General features: G+C 49.2%; 1 protein-coding gene across 3 annotated transcripts in view; it reads left to right on the plus strand.

Moving 5' to 3' along the window:
• Window positions 1-19,727, plus strand: part of LOC142467670 (disintegrin and metalloproteinase domain-containing protein 33-like) — a 209,492-nt gene that overhangs the window by 77,931 nt on the left and 111,834 nt on the right. Inside the window, exon 3 of one of the 3 annotated variants that reach the window (XM_075573605.1) lies at window positions 13,539-13,612. The exons of 1 other annotated variant lie outside the window; for it this stretch is intronic. In XM_075573605.1, the coding sequence (XP_075429720.1) occupies window positions 13,539-13,612 (74 nt within the window). Of the gene's footprint in view, window positions 1-13,538; window positions 13,613-19,727 lie in introns of those variants that run through there. One more of the 3 variants, XM_075573616.1, reaches the window with a different exon arrangement.

The raw sequence follows: 19,727 nt of genomic DNA on the forward strand, positions 1-19,727 counted from the left end.
GCGTTGGTGAGATGTGGTGGTGGCTGCAGTGAGGTTTGTGGGAAACGTGATAACATTCTCACCAGCTCTTCACAAGTGCGCGCGCGTCACGTACGTTCAGAGCAAACTGGGACCATTGTGAACATCTTGAGCGTACTTATTATATAATTTGTCATTAGAACGATGTCCTTGTGTGTGGTTTGACCTTATTGGGCTTGTCCTTCAGTTTATGTCAGATATATCAATATAAATAAACCATAAGAAGAAGAGCTGAAATTATTCCCAGCATCCTTATATTTCCAGTTTATATTTAAAGGGGAATTCATTTTGGACGCTTCTCCTGGTTTTACAGCATAAATCTTCCGCAAATCTTTCCAAAATACAGAACTTTGCCCCAAAGTTTTAATTGAAGCTGATTTTTAAACGTGGCGTTGTACTGTACCACTAAGCCACTTTGACCACTAGTTCCACCAAAAATGACATGGGATATGTATCAATTTGCGCCAGTGACAGGTGTAAGAAGTGAACTAATCTTACATTTGGCGCAGATCTCTGGCGTACAGGCTGACGTCACGGTGACAGGGCAGATTTATTTGCCCAAAGGGAGAAGCACCAATTATATGATCCATCTCATTCTCATTATAATATCACACTGATTCTCTCCTCCCCTAGCGCTTCCTATCACCGCTCCCCAAACACGCGTGGAGCGAATTGAGGTGACAAAGGGAGCAAAGCTCCTAGATACATTGACGCAGAGTCAAAAATGACACAATTTGCGATGATTGTGCCACTTGATACAAATCTCCCCAATATGTTAGGCTAGGGGTGCCACGTTTATGATTTTATAATAGGGGATGCCGAAAACCAGTAGGAAATGTTAATTAACAGCACTCACCATTTCTCCCCCCCACCCCCATTCTCTCTCCTCCCCTATCTCTTTCTCTCCCCCTTCATCTATTCATTTCGTCCCTCCTCCTCCCCTCATCATTCTCTCGCCCTCCATTTCTTCCCCCTTCCTCCTCGATTAATTTCTTTCCCACTGCATCTCTCAGCCTTCTCCCTCCATCTTTCATCCCCCTCCCTCCATCTCTCAGCCCCTTCCCTCCCTCCATCTCTCAGCCCCTTCTCCCTCCATCTCTCAGCCCCCTCCCTCCCTCCATCTCTCAGCCCCCTTCTCCCTCCATCTCTCAGCCCCACCATCTCTCAGCCCCTCCCTCCATCTCTCAGCCCCCTCCCTCCATCTCTCAGCCCCATCCCTCCATCTCTCAGCCCCTCCCTCCATCTCTCAGCCCCCTCCCCTCCCTCCATCTCTCAGCCCCTCCCTCCATCTCTCAGCCCCCTCCCCTCCCTCCATCTCTCAGCCCCTCCCTCCATCTCTCAGCCCCCTTCTCCCTCCATATCTCAACCCCTCCATCTCTAAGCCCCTCCATCTCTCAGCCCCTCCCCTCCCTCCATCTCTAAGCCCCTTCTCCCTCCATCTCTCAGCCCCCTTCTCCCTCCATCTCTCAGCCATCTCCCTCCATCTCTCAGCCCCCTCCCTCCATCTCTCAGCCCCCCCTCTCCATCTCTCAGCCCCCTCCCTCCATCTCTCAGCCCCTTCTCCCTCCATCTCTCAGCCCCTTCTCCCTCCATCTCTCAGACGCCCGTCCCTCCCTCATCTCTCAGCCCCCATCCTCTCTCCATCTCTCAGTAAAGACACAGACTGACACTGAGATTGCTGCAGGGTAACCTGGTTCAATTCCCGGTGTCGGCTCCTTGTGACCTTGGGCAAGTCACTTTATCTCCCTGTGCCTCAGGCACCATAACATAGATTGTAAGCTCCACGGGGCAGGGACTGTGCCTGCAAAATGTCTCTGTAAGCAGCACTATACAAGAACATGCTATTATTATTACTATTATTACTTAACCCACTACAGTTTCTGGCTGACCTGACCAACTGCCCTTGGTACAGAATCGACTTAATTCCCGACCCTGATTCTGCGCTCGACTATTTCCAATCTGAGTTCTTAAAACTCTGTGATACCCATGCTCCACTACGCAGAATAAGCGTACGGGACCCCACCTTCCATGGGTAACAACCAACCATATAGCACTCTACCATCTTAGGGCGCCTTGTACAAAGTAACTGGCACAACCAAGGATCTTAATAACTACAGATGCCTGCGTGAATTTTTTTTAATATTGCTTTTGAAGACTTCCCCATGGTGCTTTTATTTCAAACAGAACAAGGAGAATGTGTACAACCAATATGGCCAGGCACTGCCATCTACTGCACCTACCCACCATCAAGGCCAGAGACTGCCATCAACTGCATCTACCCACCATCAAGGCCAGAGACTGCCATCAACTGCATCTACCCACCATCAAGTCCAGGCACTGCCATCTACTGCACCTACCCACCATCAAGGCCAGGTACTGCCATCTACTTCACCTACCCACCCACAAGGCCAGGCACTGCCATCTACTGCACCTACCCACCATCAAGGCCAGAGACTGCCATCAACTGCATCTACTCACCATCAAGGCCAGGCACTGCCACCAACTGCACCTACCCACCATCAAGGCCAGGCACTGTCACGAACTGCACCTACCCACCATTAAGTCCAGGCACTGCCATCTACTGCACCTACCCACCATCAAGACCAGGCACTACCATCTTCTGCACCTTTCCACCATCAAAGTCAGCCACTGCCATCTGCTGCACTTACCCACCATCAAGGCCATAGACTGCCATCTATTGCACCTACTCACCATCAATGCCAGCGACTGCCATCTATTGCACCTATCCACCATCAAAGCCAGCAACTGTCATCTACTGTAGCTACCCACCATCAAGGCCAGGCACTGCAATCTACTGTAGTTTCTCACTATCAAGTCCAGGCACTGCCATCTACTTCACCTACCCACCCACAAGGCCAGAGACTGCCATCAACTGCACCTACCCACCCGCAAGGCCAGGCACTGTCACGAACTGCACCTACCCACCATCAAGTCCAGGCCCTGCCATCTACTTCACCTACCTACCCACCCACAAGGCCAGGCACTGCCATCTACTGCACCTACCCACCATCAAGACCAGGCACTACCATCTTCTGCACCTTTCCACCATCAAAGTCAGCCACTGCCATCTGCTGCACTTACCCACCATCAAGGCCAGAGACTGCCATCTATTGCACCTACTCACCATCAATGCCAGCAACTGCCATCTACTGCACCTATCCACCATCAAAGCCAGCAACTGCTATCTACTGTAGCTACTCACCATCAAGGCCACGCACTGCCATCTACTACACCTACCCACTATCAAGGCCAGCCACTGCCATCTACTGCACCTACCCACCATCAAGGCCAGGCGTTGCCATCTACTGCACCTGCCTACCATCAAGGCAAGGCACTGCCATCTACTGCACCTACCCACAATCAAGGCCAGGCACTGCATCTAAAGCACTTATTCCCTCACCTGCTGTCTCAGTAAGTTTCCCATCATACCACTTAGATTGTAAGCTCTCCGGGGCAGGGATTTCCTTTCCTATTGTGTGACTTTGCTGCGCTTCTTGCGTTATTATAATTCCCTGTATTGTGTCTTTAGTAAAGCGCCGAGTACACAGTGGTGGCTCAGTGAATACAGATACACATACATGGATACTGTACAGTGCTGCCACGGTGTCACAGGAACCAGTGGTACTAATGCTCATGTACAGGGAAGCAAAGGGAATGGAATCGGGGCAGCTTTATGGGTCACGTGGTTCTGGTCCAGAAGTGTCACGGAAACTCCGGTGCCACGGACAGAGTCCAGCATGGGAGGGGTTAACGAGTCGCCCGTGTTTGTGACCAGGAATTCACCGAGAGGTTAAATCAGCCAGGCCACGTACTCCGCCAAATACCAGAGAAGCCCGGTACGGAAATCCTACAACCGCAAGAGGAAGTGCCACGTATTATTAACACCCCCGTCCCCCCCCCCCCCCCCCCAAATAGCATATAGTTAGAGGAACTTAGCATTACCCAGACCACGCTGGGATGACACGCTTTCCTTTTCCAGCCTGACTATATCATTTGCTCATGAAGACCCCCCCCAGCCGGTGAATCCCACCTCTGCCTATCCTCCCGCACCATCACACACACACACACACACACACACACACACACACACACACACACACACACACACACACACACACACACACACACACACACACACACACACACTACATTTGTGGGACGGTGTAAGCCTTCTTAGAAACTCTTGTCCTTTAAAGCAGCGCAACATGTGGGTTTTTGTTTCATAGGATTGAAGTAGAGGGTCCCCTATTAATTTCAGCTGCGGGGACCCCTTTCTTCCAGAGATACTGACCTCCGTAGGGGGGACAGCTCCGCAGTATTATGTCACAGGCACGCTGGTGAAATAGGACATCGCAAGGGATGATGTCACAGCGTCCTATTAGCCCACGTGACGCAGGAGCTTTAAAACCGCCATTTTTGTAGCCCCCATTTTTGTAGTGCTGCTACAAGCACCCCCTATGGAGTGGGGCATCTCGGGAAGCAGGGGGTCTCCGGGGCGTAAATTAATGCAGTCCAGCTCTGTAGACCCCCTGCTTCACTCCCAGGGATGCTGGGGGATTTGTAGGGTTGCAATACGGCAATAATATTATGAATACGTTAATTTTTCTTTGATAAATCAGGGGCACATTTTTGTCCCCGTTTTGCAGCTGTGAGACTTTGATAAATAACCCTCAACGTGTCTGCCATTTCCTCCCGTGGAATAAGTTGCAACGGGGCCTCTGTTGTGACGACAAATATGTGAGGCATTTGCAAATTCACAAAACAGGTGACATTCAGCCCAAAAAAGGTCCCATTTCAGAAGAGATCGTTAAAAAGGGGCCACGTTGCATGGGTAATGCAGCCAATCAGGAGCCGGTGTAAGGAGTCTGGGGGTGGGGCCAAGAACAGGAGGGAACAGCATGGAGCAGGGGGAGGAGAGAGGTGAGTGTGTGTCAAGCGCGTCGCCCCTTTCACCATTGTGTACAGTATTTTTGGAGAAGCCACCTGGCAACCCTACCCATAGGCTAGGGGGTGGCCCTCCTCACTAGCGTTGTGGCGTTACGGTGGCATGCAACGCCACGGTGTCATGGCAGTGCGGCGTCCCAACGTCATTTGCCGCTGCGTTGTCATGGCACCACATTGTCATGGGATGCTGCGGAGTTATGTCGCCGTGACGACGCAGCGCTACAGGAGGGGGCCCGCTCCGGAAAAAAGGCAAGACTCTCTCACGCACACACGCATTTTCTCCCCCCAAATTGCTGCATCAAAAATATTGCTGCTCCGGGCTATAGCTTACTCAGCCTTAGGGGAATTCCGCCACTGCCGCGAAATGCGTTGATTTGTGTGCGACTGTGGTGGCTGCTGCAGAGAAGTTTGTGAATGAAAACATTCACCAGAGCTCTTCACAACTGTGCGCGTGTCACGTATGTTCACAGAGCAAACTGGGACCATTGTGTACATCTCCAGCAAATACCTGCGTTTACTTGATATCACTACTTATTAGAACGATGTAGAAAAAATGTTAGAAGAGGTGGTCACTGCCTTCCGATAACAGGAATCACCAAGCGTAGTATAATAAAAATTAATATTTATTCATGAAAAAACGAAAGAACACACAAGTAGTGTATACTCTAACGCGTTTCGCCTCCGTTGAGACTTTATCAAAGAGTCTTAGAACGCTGTGTTTGCGTTTGTCTGAGCTTATTGGGCATGTCCTCCAGTTTATGTATGTTATACCAATATAAATAAACCATAAGAAGAAGAACAACTGAAACGTACCCCAGGAGCACCTCCTCTTTCCTTATTAATACGCTTATATTTCCACTTTGTATTTAAAGAAAAGGGGAATTTATTCTGCAAGCCTCTTCCCGTTTTACAGCATACATCTCCCTCAGATCTTTCCCAAATACAGTTTCAAGAAGTTTTCATTAAAGCCGAATTTTAAACGTGGCATTGTACCCCCAAAAATGACATGGGGTATGTATCAGAAAAGGCTCTCTCCCCTTTAGTTTTTAGTAAGCTCATTGTGTATCATTAGGTTGAGAGCTGGTCCACAAAATGTAACCCCGAGAGGGACTTCATGAGACACCCTGAACATTACTTTGCTGCTAAAGGGACTTGTGACATCAGGGGAATGCTGCAGGGTTCACTATTTTGTTCAATCAGGCCACGTACGGTACCACTGCTTTTTATTAGATACCCACACAGTTTTTTGCACAAGTTCGCAAAATCGCTGCCGTAAAAAAATGAACAAATTTGGCAACATTTTCCGAAACGAGACGGGACTGTTCAGTGATAAAAAAAAACTAAAAGAGGGAGAGGATTTTAGCAAATACCAACATACATGTGACATGTACACACATCGCCACCACAAGGGGGAACTCTACATGTGACATGTACACACATCGCCACCACAAGGGGGAACTCTACATGTGACATGTACACACATCGCCACCACAAGTGGGAACTCTACATGTGACATGTACACACATCGCCACCACAAAGGCGGAACTCTACATGTGAAATATACACACATCGCCACCACAAGGGGCAGATCTACATGTGACATGTACACACATCGCCACCACAAGGGGGAACTCTACATGTGACATGTACACACATCACCATCACAAGGCGGAACTCTACATGTGACATGTACACACATCACCATCACAAGGCGGAACTCTACATGTGATATGTGCACACATCGCCACCACAAGGGGGAACTCTACATGTGATATGTACACATATCGCCACCACAAGGGTGAACTCTACATGTGACATGTACACACATCACCAACACAAGGCGGAACTCTACATGTGACATGTACACACATCACCATCACAAGGCGGAACTCTACATGTGACATGTACACACATCACCATCACAAGGCGGAACTCTACATGTGATATGTACACACATCACCGTCACAAGGGGGAACGCTACATGTGACATGTACACACATTGCCACCACAAGGCGGAACTCTACGTGTGACATGTACACACATCGCCACCACAAGGGGGAGCTCTTCATGTGATATGTACACACATCGCCACCACAAGGGGGAACTCTACATGTGACATGTACACACATCGCCACCACAAGGGGGAGCTCTACTTGTGACATGTACACACATCGCCACCACAAGGGGGAACTCTACATGTGACATGTACACACATCGCCACCAGAAGGCGGAACTCTACATGTGACATGTACACACATCACCACCACAAGGGGGAACTCTACATGTGACATGTACATGCATCGCCACCACAAGGGGGAAATCTACGTGTGACATGTACACACATCGCCACCACAAGGGGGAACTCTACATGTGACATGTACACACATCGCCACCACAAGGGGGAACTCTACATGTGACATGTACACGCATCGCCACCACAAGGGGGAACTCTACATGTGACATGTACACGCATCGCCACCACAAGGGGGAGCTCTACATGTGATATGTACACACATCGCCACCACAAGGGGAGAACTCTACATGTGACATGTACATGCATCGCCACCACAAGGGGGAGCTCTACATGTGACATGTACACGCATCGCCACCACAAGGGGGAACTCTACATGTGACATGTACACACATCGCCACCACAAGGCGGATCTCTACATGTGACATGTACACTCATCGCCACCACACGGGGGAACTCTACATGTGACATGTACACACATCGCCACCACAAGGGGGAACCCTACATGTGACATGTACACGCATCGCCACCACACCAATACATCCTGCCTTACATTTAAGATCTGCTATCATGTGTTGGTTAGAGGGTATGGCAAGCAATGCATCTTGTCTTTTACCCTGGCAGACAGGGAATATAATGCATGGCAAATCAGATATTAACCCTTCCCTCTCTGTCACACACACATCTCCACCACAAGGGGGAGCTCTACGTGTGACATGTACACACATCGCCACCACAAGGGGGAACTCTACATGTGAAATATACACACATCGCCACCACAAGGGGGAACTCTACATGTGACATGTACACACATCGCCACCACAAAGGGGAGCTCTACGTGTGACATGTACACACATCGCCACCACAAGGGGGAACTCTACATGTGACATGTACACACATCGCCACCACAAGGGGGAACTCTACATGTGACATGTACACACATCGCCACCACAGGGGGGAACTCTACATGTGACATGTACACGCATCGCCACGACAAGGGGGAGCTCTACGTGTGACATGTACACACATCGCCACCACAAGGCTGTGTGAATTGGCAAAAATCATCAACATTTGCGTAAAATGTATAAGCCGTGCTGCCATGTTCTTTTTAGAGTGAAGAGGCTTTCTCCTGGCAACCCTTCCAAACAAACCATACTTGTTCAGTCTTTTTCTAATTGTACGGTCATGAACTTTAACATTTAACATGCTAACTGAGGCCTGTAGAGTCTGAGATGTAACTCTTGGTTTTTTTGCAATTTCTCTGAGCATTGCACGGTCTGACCTTGGGGTGAATTTGCTGGGACGTCCACTCCTGGGAAAATTGGCAATTGTCTTGAATATATTCCACTTTTGAATAATCTTTCTCACTGTAGAATGATGGTCTTTAAATTGTTTGGAAATTGCCCTATAACCCTTTCCAGATTGATGGGCAGCAACAATTGCTTCTCTAAGATCATTGCTGATGTCTTTCCTCCATGGCATTATGTTTACACACACCTGAATGGTCCAGACCAGCAAACTGCTAAAACTTCGGCTTTTATAGAGGTGGTCACACTTTCTGATGATCAATTAATCAAGATCATTTGATTAGCAGCACCTGTCTGCTACTTAGCATCTTAATTCCTATGGAAGCAGTAAGGTGTACTTAGTTTTTCACACATAGCTTCTCCATTTTGGCTTTATTTTTGTTAAATAACTCATGACACGGTATAATATGTTAAGTGTTGTTGTTCATCTGAGGTTGTATTTACCTAATTTTAAGACCTGCTAAGGAACAGATGATTGTTATTATGTCCTGATATGTAAAACCATACAATTCAAAGAGGGTGTACTTTTTCACACGTGTGTGTGTCACCGATGTCTAATGAGCTAAAACGAAGTGATTAATGCATTTACACTGTAACTTGCACTTTAGAGTAGGATTCCCTTGCCTGTGTTATCTCTCCCTTTTCTTGCCAGCATACCTAATTCATCAGTAGGTGTGATCGGAACGTGCATTAGTCTGGTTTCCTAACTCCTGGAGTGCAGCACACGGGCACTCCCTGCTGCATCGTAACCAAAAGAACACAGCCTTTTTCAGGCTTCTCAAAATGATTGAAAAATAAAGGCACATCGATCATCAAGATCTGGAATCCCCTAAAACCAGCCGATGCCTTTGGTTTTCTTTGGCTTTAAGTGGGACTGACCCTTCAACAGGGGTAAGAGCGATGCTGATGTCTCTGAAACGGGTGAAACTGGTTTCAATTTCACTGTCAGCCTTGGGCAAGTCACTTTGTCTTCCTGTGCCTCATATGCCAAGATAGATAGTGACCGCTACGGTGCGGACACTTATGGACGGCACAATAAAGTGATATATAACAGGGGGCATCGACTCCCGTCCTCAAGACCCCCCAACAGGTCAGGTTTTCAGGATATCCCTGCTTCAGCACAGGTGGCTCAGTCAAAAGACTGAGCTACCTGCGCTAAAGCTGGGACTGATTGAGCCACCTGTGCTGAAGCAGGGACTGATTTGGCCATCTGTGCTGAAGCAGGGATATCTTGAAAACCTGACCTGTTGGGGGGGTCTCAAGGACTGGAGTCGAGCCCCCCTGATGTCGAAGAGAAACTATTTTTTTTATTAAGAACAGCTCGGGTTTTGTCCTCCGCTTATGTCTCCTGTCTGCTCCCAGCCTGGAATATATAAACCAGCAGACAGACTTTCCTGTATGGACGGCTGGGGGTCTAACAGCTTACACGGGATTTACCGACGTCTTGTTGAGTTTAAAATATGGTTTTATGGCAAACAAATTGGCCTGCTCATATTGTAACATTTTATTTGAAGGGGTCCGTGTGAGAGTGTTTGGTGCTATATAATATTAGGCCTCCGGCATGTTTCTTCCCCGGAATAATGTTTGGTACATCGCAGACATAACAAACTAAAGCATGACCTCTTGCTGATGAGGACCAGACCAGGCTGTGTATGTTTACCCCTGGTCAGTGGGAGGAGGTTGCTGCTCTTGCCTTCACTTCACAGCTCTGTGTATAAATAGTTGAGGGTGTTGAAGTCCAGACGAGCAGACGTGTCTGGCATGGGTCTCCCAGGAGAGAGTCTGAGATGGGAGCTTCTGCCATGAAGTTCTTCTCCCTGCCGCCGTCAGGCTGTGTGATTACCCAGGGATGCTTTGCGTGCGTGCGGAGAAGTCCATGTAAGGCCATGGACCGGTCAGCGTGTGGAAGCTTCTGCCCCAGAGTCCGACTTCTTCCATTCACTTGCACTGAGGCAAGGGGACTTTTATCAGAGGGAAATTATAACTACGTTTCATTATTCAGCTACAAACCGGGGTGTCTTCCCTGGTGGGGCGTGGGATTTTCTGTGGGGGGGCGCGGCGTTTACAGAGGCCCCGCGCTAAATGCCGGGGGGCCGTGCGAGGCCTTTGTAACTTTACTTACCTTGGCTTCCAGCGACACGTCTCCATGACAATGCTGCATCAAATGACTACGCGGGGTCATGTGACGTCACATGACCACGCTGCGTCATTTGACGCCGGAACCGAGCAGGGGGCAGGGGGTGCGCGAGCAGGTAGGAGAGTAGGCAGGGGGGCACAGACTGAAACGTTTGCACATCCTTGCTCTAGGGAGAGTCAGGGAGTGTGGTACAGTGATAACAGGAAATGACCATTCTACTGTATTCTACAAAGGTACAGAGCTTGTCAGGAGCACACGTTAGGGCTATATCTCTTAAGTGGTGCTATGACATAAGACACCTTTTGGCATCAAAGACATCTCCCGACCCATTTGTTTTATTTTATAATTTGCCTTCCGGTGTTTAAAAGAGAAATTCGTGCGATTTTGTAAATTATTATGTTTTAACAGGATTGGAGTAGGGGGGGCTCTGGAGCTGGACCCCGTTAATTTAAGCTCTGAAGATCCCCCCGCTTCCCGAGATACAGATCTCCAAAGGTGGTGCCGGTATCTCGGCAAAGTTTAAATCACTTGCCTCATGTGGGCCAATAGGAAGCCGCGCCTGATGATGTCACTGCCTCCTATTGGCCCTCAGGGCGCGGGAGATTTGGAACTCCGCCATTAAGTGCACCCCTGCTAACTGAGCAGAGGGGATGGATGGGATGAGGGAGCAGGATCACACATGCAGAAAAAATGCAAATAGTACAGCACAATAATAAAATAGTACCAAGAAAGGGCAAAGTCTAAAGGTATTATACTCACAAACGTGTGAGCCAATAATGCATGTCACACTCAAATGGTGTAGAGAAGCAAAGGCTCCGCGTGGTGGGTCCTCTGGATGTAGAAGATGGATAAGTGTGTACTAGGACAGAAGGCGGAGAGACACCATAGCATAGACTGTATAACAATTCATTTAATAAAGAAGCACTTCACAAGTGCGCACTTACAATTTGAAGTATAAAAACAAGCATGTAATAGTCAGCGTTTCGCTATCTCCAGTAGCTTCGACAGGAATCCAGCTACTGGAGATAGCGAAACGCGTAGAATCAAGGCGACAGCGGAAGTGACCCTCAGGTGGACCGACGCCGAGTTTGGAGCTGGTATTTTCTCACGGCCGCATTTGAAAATCGCCCCTGCATGGCGTTTCCGGGTTCCGTCAAGCGCGGAGCGGTGAGGACATCTTCGCTCCATCTGCTGACTATTACATGCTTGTTTTTATACTTTAAATTGTAAGTGCGCACTTGTGAAGTGCTTCTTTATTAAATGAATTGTTATACAGTCTATGCTATGGTGTCTCTCCGCCTTCTGTCCTAGTACACACTTATCCATCTTCTACATCCAGAGGACCCACCACGCGGGGCCTTTGCTTCTCTACACCATTTGAGTGCGACATGCATTATTGGCTCACACGGTTGTGAGTATAATACCTTTAGACTTTGCCCTTTTTTGGTACTATTTTATTATTGTGCTGCACTATTTGCATTTTTTCTGCATGTGTGATCCCGCTCCCTCATCCCATCCATCCACTGTTTACCAAGGATCAGGAAGACTTGTCCTCACATGAAGGTTGAGTGGGACCACTTTGCATTTTGTATTGAAGGTTTTATCATTTTTCTACTGCCCCTTTGGTGTGTGTTTATGTACCCTGTTAATACACGGGGGGGGGGTGATTATTTTCACTGTCTTCATCACCATTGGATAATTTCCCTGAGCGCCAATCCTGTATCTTTTGTGTTCTAACTAAGCAGAGTGGCTACAGGCACCCCCTACGGAGGTCAGTATCTCTGGAATCAGGGGGTCCTCACAGCTGAAATTAATGGGGTTCGACTCCAGAGACCCCCCTGATTCAATCCTGATTAAAATTGAACAAATTTGCACACAAAAAAAAAATCGCTGGCTTGGATTGTCTCTTTAAAGATTTGTCTACCCTTTTACGGCGCTTTCCCACCCAGAATTTTATTTTTGCACAAATTAGTTTCCTTTTTTTGTTACCCTGACTACACTCTGCAATGTGAAATCCTCCCATCGTTTTCAGCAGGGGGGGGAGAGGGGGGGGGGAATAACTAATGGAAACCATTCGATCTCGTAAAAAAAAAATGGCCGCTCTCGGAGCTCAATCCGGGTGGGAATTCTCCTAAAGCATAACATTCCAAGAGGGCAGGCTTGTGCTGAAGTCTAAGGCCCCTACTTAATGTGCCGTGAAGCCGCTGCTCTGTCAGGGAAGCTCTGAGCTCCATCCAATGGAAGTCTCAGAGTGGCTTTCTAATGTTCTATCAATAGAAAACCCATTTGTGCCGATGTTTGGGAACAAGCTCTCTTTTCCATGCTCCTGATTTCATGACTGTGATGCAGTAATATTGCTGAAATTAATATAATGTTGATATTACTGATTGGACTGGGGGGGGGGGGGGGTCTCTGGAAAAGAATTGAAGGCGATGTTCTGTTTCCATTTTGTCTGTTCTGTTAGTGTCCATTTTGTGTGTAAGAGTGTGTGTGTGGTGTAAATTAGAGTTTTGCTCACAGTAGATTTACGACTGTGCCTGAAGTAACGCCCACATTTATGGTACCACAAAGTACCTGGTTCCTATAAAAAAGCTGTTTTAACCAGGTTTTAATGATCTGTAAGATGATTGGTTTAAGAATTAAGCAGTGGTTAGTATATTCTTCCTAGTAACCTATTTTTAACAAAGGAATAAAACATTTATAACAAGCCTGCTTGGACACTCCCTAGCAGAGAGTCTCATTGATTTTTGAAGGTGTATGATCATACTCAGTGCTTTACTGTGCAATAAACGACTTATTATCTAGAACCCGTGTTTGTGAGTTTGCAAACAACGTGTCTCTTTCTGTGTGTTTGGAACAGGTGACCCCGGCACGCGGAGAGATCGCGGTGACAGCGGAAGGGAGACGCCTCATCCTGGAAGTGGAGAAAAACCAGTAGGTTTTTTTCGGGTGTTATCTTGGTGGGACCAGGTCTTCTTCCCGGGGCTGTAATAAGTCAATGAGAGGATGAGAGCCAGCGATGACAGGGTTATTGCAAAGGGGTCTGAAACACATTGAAAGGTTACTGGTACTGAAGCAATAAAGCAGATAAAACAGACATTAACTACGAGGATGTCAAGTTCAGTCAACATCCGTCTATGGCAGTTGTGGCCAACTCCAGTCTTCAAGGGCCACCAAGAGGTCAGGTTTTCAGGATATCCCTGCTTCAGTACAAGTGGCTCAATCAGTTATGACTGAGCCACCTGTGCTGACCTGACCTCTTGGTGGCCCTTGGGGACTGAAGTTGGCCACCCCTGGTCTACGGGCTACAGGGCTGAGCGTCTCACCTCTGCTAAACCCTGTGGTTATGTCTGCGTACAGATGGAAACGTATCATGATCGCATCTTCATGCCAACAATACAATCCACAGTAATATTTATTGTGCATCACCAGTCCCTGTAACGTGTCTCGCCACGATCCAGGAGCATAGCATCAGCATGCAGGAAATGTGCTGGGAGGGTCTCGCTGCCGACTACACCTTCGGGGGCATGAAGAGATCATGATGAGGGGGCTATATTATGGGACGGGGCTGTATTATGGGACGGGGGGCTGAATTATGGGACGGGGGGCTGTATTATGGGACGGGGGCTGTATTATGGGATGGGGGCTGTATAATGGGACGGGGGCTGTATTATGGGACGGGGGGCTGTATTATGGGACGGGGGGCTGTATTATGGGATGGGGGGCTGTATTATGGGACGGGGGGCTGTATTATGGGATGGGGGCTGTATTATGGGATGGGGGGCTGTATTATGGGAGGGGGCATGATGAGATCACGGTCACAGGATTGGTGGGCAGTTTGATTTATAAAGCGCCAGCCTATTCCGCAGCGTGGTACAACAGGGGAACAGAGATTTGATCATTACGTAACCCATTACATACAAATATAGACAAGCGTGCACAGATAGAGAGAGGTAATGAGGGCCCTGCTCACAGGAGCTTACAATCTAGAGGGAATGAGGGACAATGTTGAAGAACAGGTGGATGACTGCTCATTGTGGGATGGTGCATGCGTCAGGTTGGAGTGTGGAAAGGCGGATGTCATGGGCAGGGCATAGGGGGTGTTTAGGGGCATATTTGGGGATGAGATGTAAGGGAGGGGGGCAGTGTTGTTGAGAACTTTGTAAGTCAGAGTTAGGGTTTAAGTTTGATTCTGGAGGATATGGGAAGCCAGTGTAGTGAGTGAGGTTCGTAGAGCATGTCCTTCCATAGCAGGATGACACAGTGACACTGTCCATCAACATTGAGCCTGCTACTGTAGTATTACATGATGATCCGTGGCACGTAGAGTGTGTCACTGGTACCACTGCACAGGGCTATCTCCTCTCTGAACCTCATGTGATTACCTCTGTCTGACACCAGAAACTTCTCACTCCCTGCTTCATACCTGTGGACCACTCTATTTGCTCGTCTTCCTGGTGGGATCGGGCAGAGCCCTCTCCGATGATGCAGCCAATGCGAGTGACACATTAGTCGAGCCCCCTCCACTTCTGTTTTCTGTATCCGGGGGCCCGGTCAGGTCATGTGGTCGCTCATGGAGTATCTCCATTACACATGGTCCTGCATGTGAGCTGGCTCAGAAGTAGGATACAATGTTGCAGATCCCAGGCACATGAGGCATGACTCAGAGCTAGGAAAGTTCTAGTAGGCCATGTGACCGGTGGGGGGACAGATTGCTACAGCATGTTTTGCCCAGAGACAGAGAAGGGGAAAGGTTGACACCCCCTGGTATAAGAGGTGGGGAATTATCATGGGACGGGGGCTGTATCATGGGATGGGGGCTGTATCATGGGGGGGAGGGGGCTGTATCATGGGGGGGGAGGGGGCTGTATTCTCTCTGGTTTTGTAGTCATTTGCCTTTTATTTCTCCCTCTTTAAGGCCAAAATACAACTTAGTGAGAAGTATCTCACAGTTACAGCTATCTCTCACTGTAACATGCACAGCTATCTCTCACTGTCACACACACAGCTATCTCTCCCTCCCTGTAGTGCCAGCTATACACGTCCTAAGCTGACTCCTGTAACCGATCCGCCTCTCGCCCGCCGGCACCGGCCCTGTCTCCTGTAACAGATCCGTCTCCTACCCGCCGGTTCTGGCCCTGTCTCCTGGACTGCGGCCCAGGCAAGGCGTGTTTGGAGTAGGGAAGCAGAATATCTCTGCAGGCTCCGAGGTGGAATCATTTGGGGTTTCTGTCCAAGCAAAAGAAAGAATAAGAGGAATATTTGTCTTGACCTCAGAGTCTGCTCCCCCCCCCCCCTCCTCATCCTGCAAATAAAGCATGTACACACAGGTCTGGAGGTACAATAGCTATGGCGTCTATTAAAATATAGAGGGGAGGTGCTGACCAGAGCGCTCCCCCAACCGGTGAGGTGCTGACCAGAGCGCTCCACCCACCGGTGAGGTGCTGACCCGGCCAGAGCGCTCCCCCCACCGGTGAGGTGCTGATCTGGCCAGAGCGCTCCCCCCACCGGTGAGGTGCTGACCCTGCCAGACCGCTCCCCCCCCACTGGTGAGGTGCTGACCCAGCCAGAGCGCTCCCCCTACTGGTGAGGTGCTGACCAGAGCGCTCCCCCCACCGATGAGGTGCTGACCAGAGTGCTCCCCCCACCGGTGAGGTGCTGACCAGAGCGCTCCTCCCCACCGGTGAGGTGCTGACCAGAGCGCTCCCCCCACCGGTGAGGTGCTGACCAGAGCGCTCCCCCCACCGATGAGGTGCTGTCCAGAGCGCTCCCCCCACCGATTAGGTGCTGACCAGAGTGCTCCCCCCACCGGTGAGGGGCTGACCAGAGCGCTCCCCCCACTGTTGAGGTGCTGACCAGAGCGCTCCCCCCACCTATGAGGTGCTGACCAGAGCGCTCCTCCCCACCGGTGAGGTGCTGACCAGAGCGCTCCCCCCACCGGTGAGGTGCTGATCTGGCCAGAGCGCTCCCCCCACCGGTGAGGTGCTGACCAGAGCGCTCCCCCCACCTATGAGGTGCTGACCAGAGCGCTCCTCCCCACCGGTGAGGTGCTGACCAGAGCGCTCCCCCCACCGGTGAGGTGCTGACCAGAGCGCTCCCCCCACCGATGAGGTGCTGTCCAGAGCGCTCCCCCCACCGATTAGGTGCTGACCAGAGTGCTCCCCCCACCGGTGAGGGGCTGACCAGAGCGCTCCCCCCACTGTTGAGGTGCTGACCAGAGCGCTCCCAATGACGCCCAAATCATGGCTGGTTTGTTATTATTAAGATTTTATTATACACTTTTTTTTTTTTTACTTATCATGATACTCGCTACTTTTTTCTGGCATTTAGTTTGGCAAACTCCTTCATGATGTCGGTGAAGTCGACCGGCTTCATAATGTCGTTCCCTGGGATATTACCGTCACGGCACGAAGGTCGTGTTCTTGCTTTATGGAACGTAACTGAGCCCCAAACACGGGTAACGCCCGGTACATCCGAAGGGCTGTGTGTACATTTGGGTACAGTAAGACTATGGGGCTTATCCTGTAAGTTCCGTTATGGCTTCCAGAATACGCCCTTTGGTTCTTTCGCCTGACAGTTTAGGGTGTCTCAGCTCTCCTCTGTCACTGCCACCAGAACGGCTGCTGGGAAAATAGGTTATCGACAAACTCCGCGACATCTGGGAATGTGGGTTCCACATCGTCTGGGTGGGCCACTGGACAACTGCCTTTTGGATCAAATGGTCCTGCTTATGGCTTAGCACAGGGTTGGCCAACTCCGGTCCTCAAGGGCCACAAACAGGACAGGTTTTCACGAAATCCCTGCTTCAGCACACTGAGCCACTCTGCTGAAGCAGGGATATCCTGAAAACCTGATCTGGTGGTGGCCCTTGAGGACTAGAGTTGTCCAGTCCTGGCTGAGCACCTCTTGGTAAATATGACCCCATAAAGCATATGTGTAAAATATACAGTATATATATACTGTATATATTGCAAGAATATCAAGTGCGCAAAAACAATAGGGTTAAATGTCTTAATAATGCAGTGACAATGCTGGTTTTAACACAAAAAACAAAAATCTGATATACAGTTTATTGCATTCGGCGCAAAAAGAAAAAAATGACTTTATAGAAAAAAATCCTGTTAGGAGATTGGATAAAGTATGCTGATTGTAGATCAGATAATATCTTGTACTTGTAACAATTATAAAATGTCAGTGTGACCAAATCTTAGACAAATATTGTGCAACAATAGCGAGTTGTAGCAAACACTGTTGCTGAAAAAAATCATGGCTACAAAATGGAACTGGGGGGTGTTTTGTTATTTTTCTGTGTCGCAATGGTCAGTGACTTCTGTTTAGAGCCCAGCGAGGTGTGTGTTAAATGGGTGTTTGGTGTCTTATAACTGGAGCCGGTGTAATCAGCACCTCGGGCTGCGGACAGCTCAGGAGCACAGTAGGTAATGGGCCTTTTCACCTTTCACCGCACGCCCCGTCACCGCGTCTCTCCGTCGGACACCCAAACGTACCGCTGAACAGAGTGCTCACCCAGTCTGCCCGGATATCTCACCGCGCACTGCGCCTGCTGCTCCAATCGGCAGTTTCTCGGTTGACTCTGCCGAATCATTCTCCGACTGGTGCCCAGAATTCACCCGTACACAGCGTCTCTCCCTCGGATTCACACCGGAACGCCGCCACACCAAATCAGGAGCTCAATGTACTGCACCGACACACTTTATTCGAGCAAATACCCGGTATGTACCTGGCAGATACCTGGAATGCGCCACTCCTAACCTCTGACAAGCCCCGTTGCATTTGCCTTCCCAGCCTGGGTTCATGCCTGGCTGATGGGCGGCTGATCTGTTAAATGATAATGATTAGGATTTAATAGGCTGCAATGCTTCGCGTGTCTACCAGATGGCATAAATTCATGAATTGTAATGCAGTTTATATATATATACTGTGCAGTATTGCAGCCAGCGGGAATAAAATGCTTCAATCCCTGCTTGGAAAATAACTCAATGTACTGGGGCAGAAAACAGTCACAAACCTCAATACACCCGGGTATACCCGAATTCGTGGGACTAGCCAAGCTCGAATAAAGTGTGTCGCCAGTGTACATATGGCTCAGGCTCCGTTTGGGTGTCCGATGGGGAGACGCGGTGACGGGGCGTGGAAGACGACTAGGCGGATGGCTGAGGCGCTGAAGTGCCAGGACCATTGGGCACAGGAGACGAAAGGTGAAAAGTCCATAGAAGGTCAAAAAGATCAAAAGATCAAGGATTTCACATCATGCGATTCTTCCTTTGTAGCCAATACTATGTCGGTCGTACAAAACGGAAATGTAAAACTCGTATGTCCGAACATATTGGGAACATTAGGATTGGGCTTGAAACACACAGGGGGATATGCACTTAGCTGTGACAACTGCTTGTAAGAGCGATAAATGGCTTTTAAGAGCGATACTGGTGCAGCGGGATTCACAAAGCAGCGATAAGTGAATCGTACTTAAAGTCAGCATTTCTTTTCACCAGCTAAAGGCGGGCGTAAAAGAAATGGAGACAGCCTTAACCGCTTCATTGCCTTAGCGGATAGTCGCTACGGTAATGAAGCTGCCTTTAATGTATTTTTTTTTAATAGTGTGCGGGAGCAGGGGGTCTCCTGAGCTGGACCGCATTGATTTCTGGCTCAGAGACACCCTGCTTCCCGAGTTACAGGCCCCGGTTTGGGGCATCGGGTGCCAGTGTCGCCGCCATTTTAAAAGCGTCCACTTCACGTGACGTGCAACATGTAAATAATGAATGAGATACCGGCACCCCATATCTGGGCCTGTAACTCGGGAAGCAGGGGGTCCCCGAGGCTGAAATTAATGCGGTTCAGCTCAGGAGACCCCCTGCTCCCGCACACTATTAATAAAAATTATATTAAAGCAGCTTCAGTACCATAGCCGCTACGGTAATGAATAGTTTTTTATTGTGATGTGTGTTTTGAAACTAGTGTAGATGAGCAGGGGGTCTCCTGAGCTGAACCGCATTTATTTCAGACACGGGGACCCCCTACTTCAGGAGATACG

This window comes from Ascaphus truei, chromosome 1 (assembly GCF_040206685.1).
Source record: "Ascaphus truei isolate aAscTru1 chromosome 1, aAscTru1.hap1, whole genome shotgun sequence".
In the NCBI taxonomy this organism is placed as follows: Eukaryota; Metazoa; Chordata; class Amphibia; order Anura; family Ascaphidae; genus Ascaphus; species Ascaphus truei.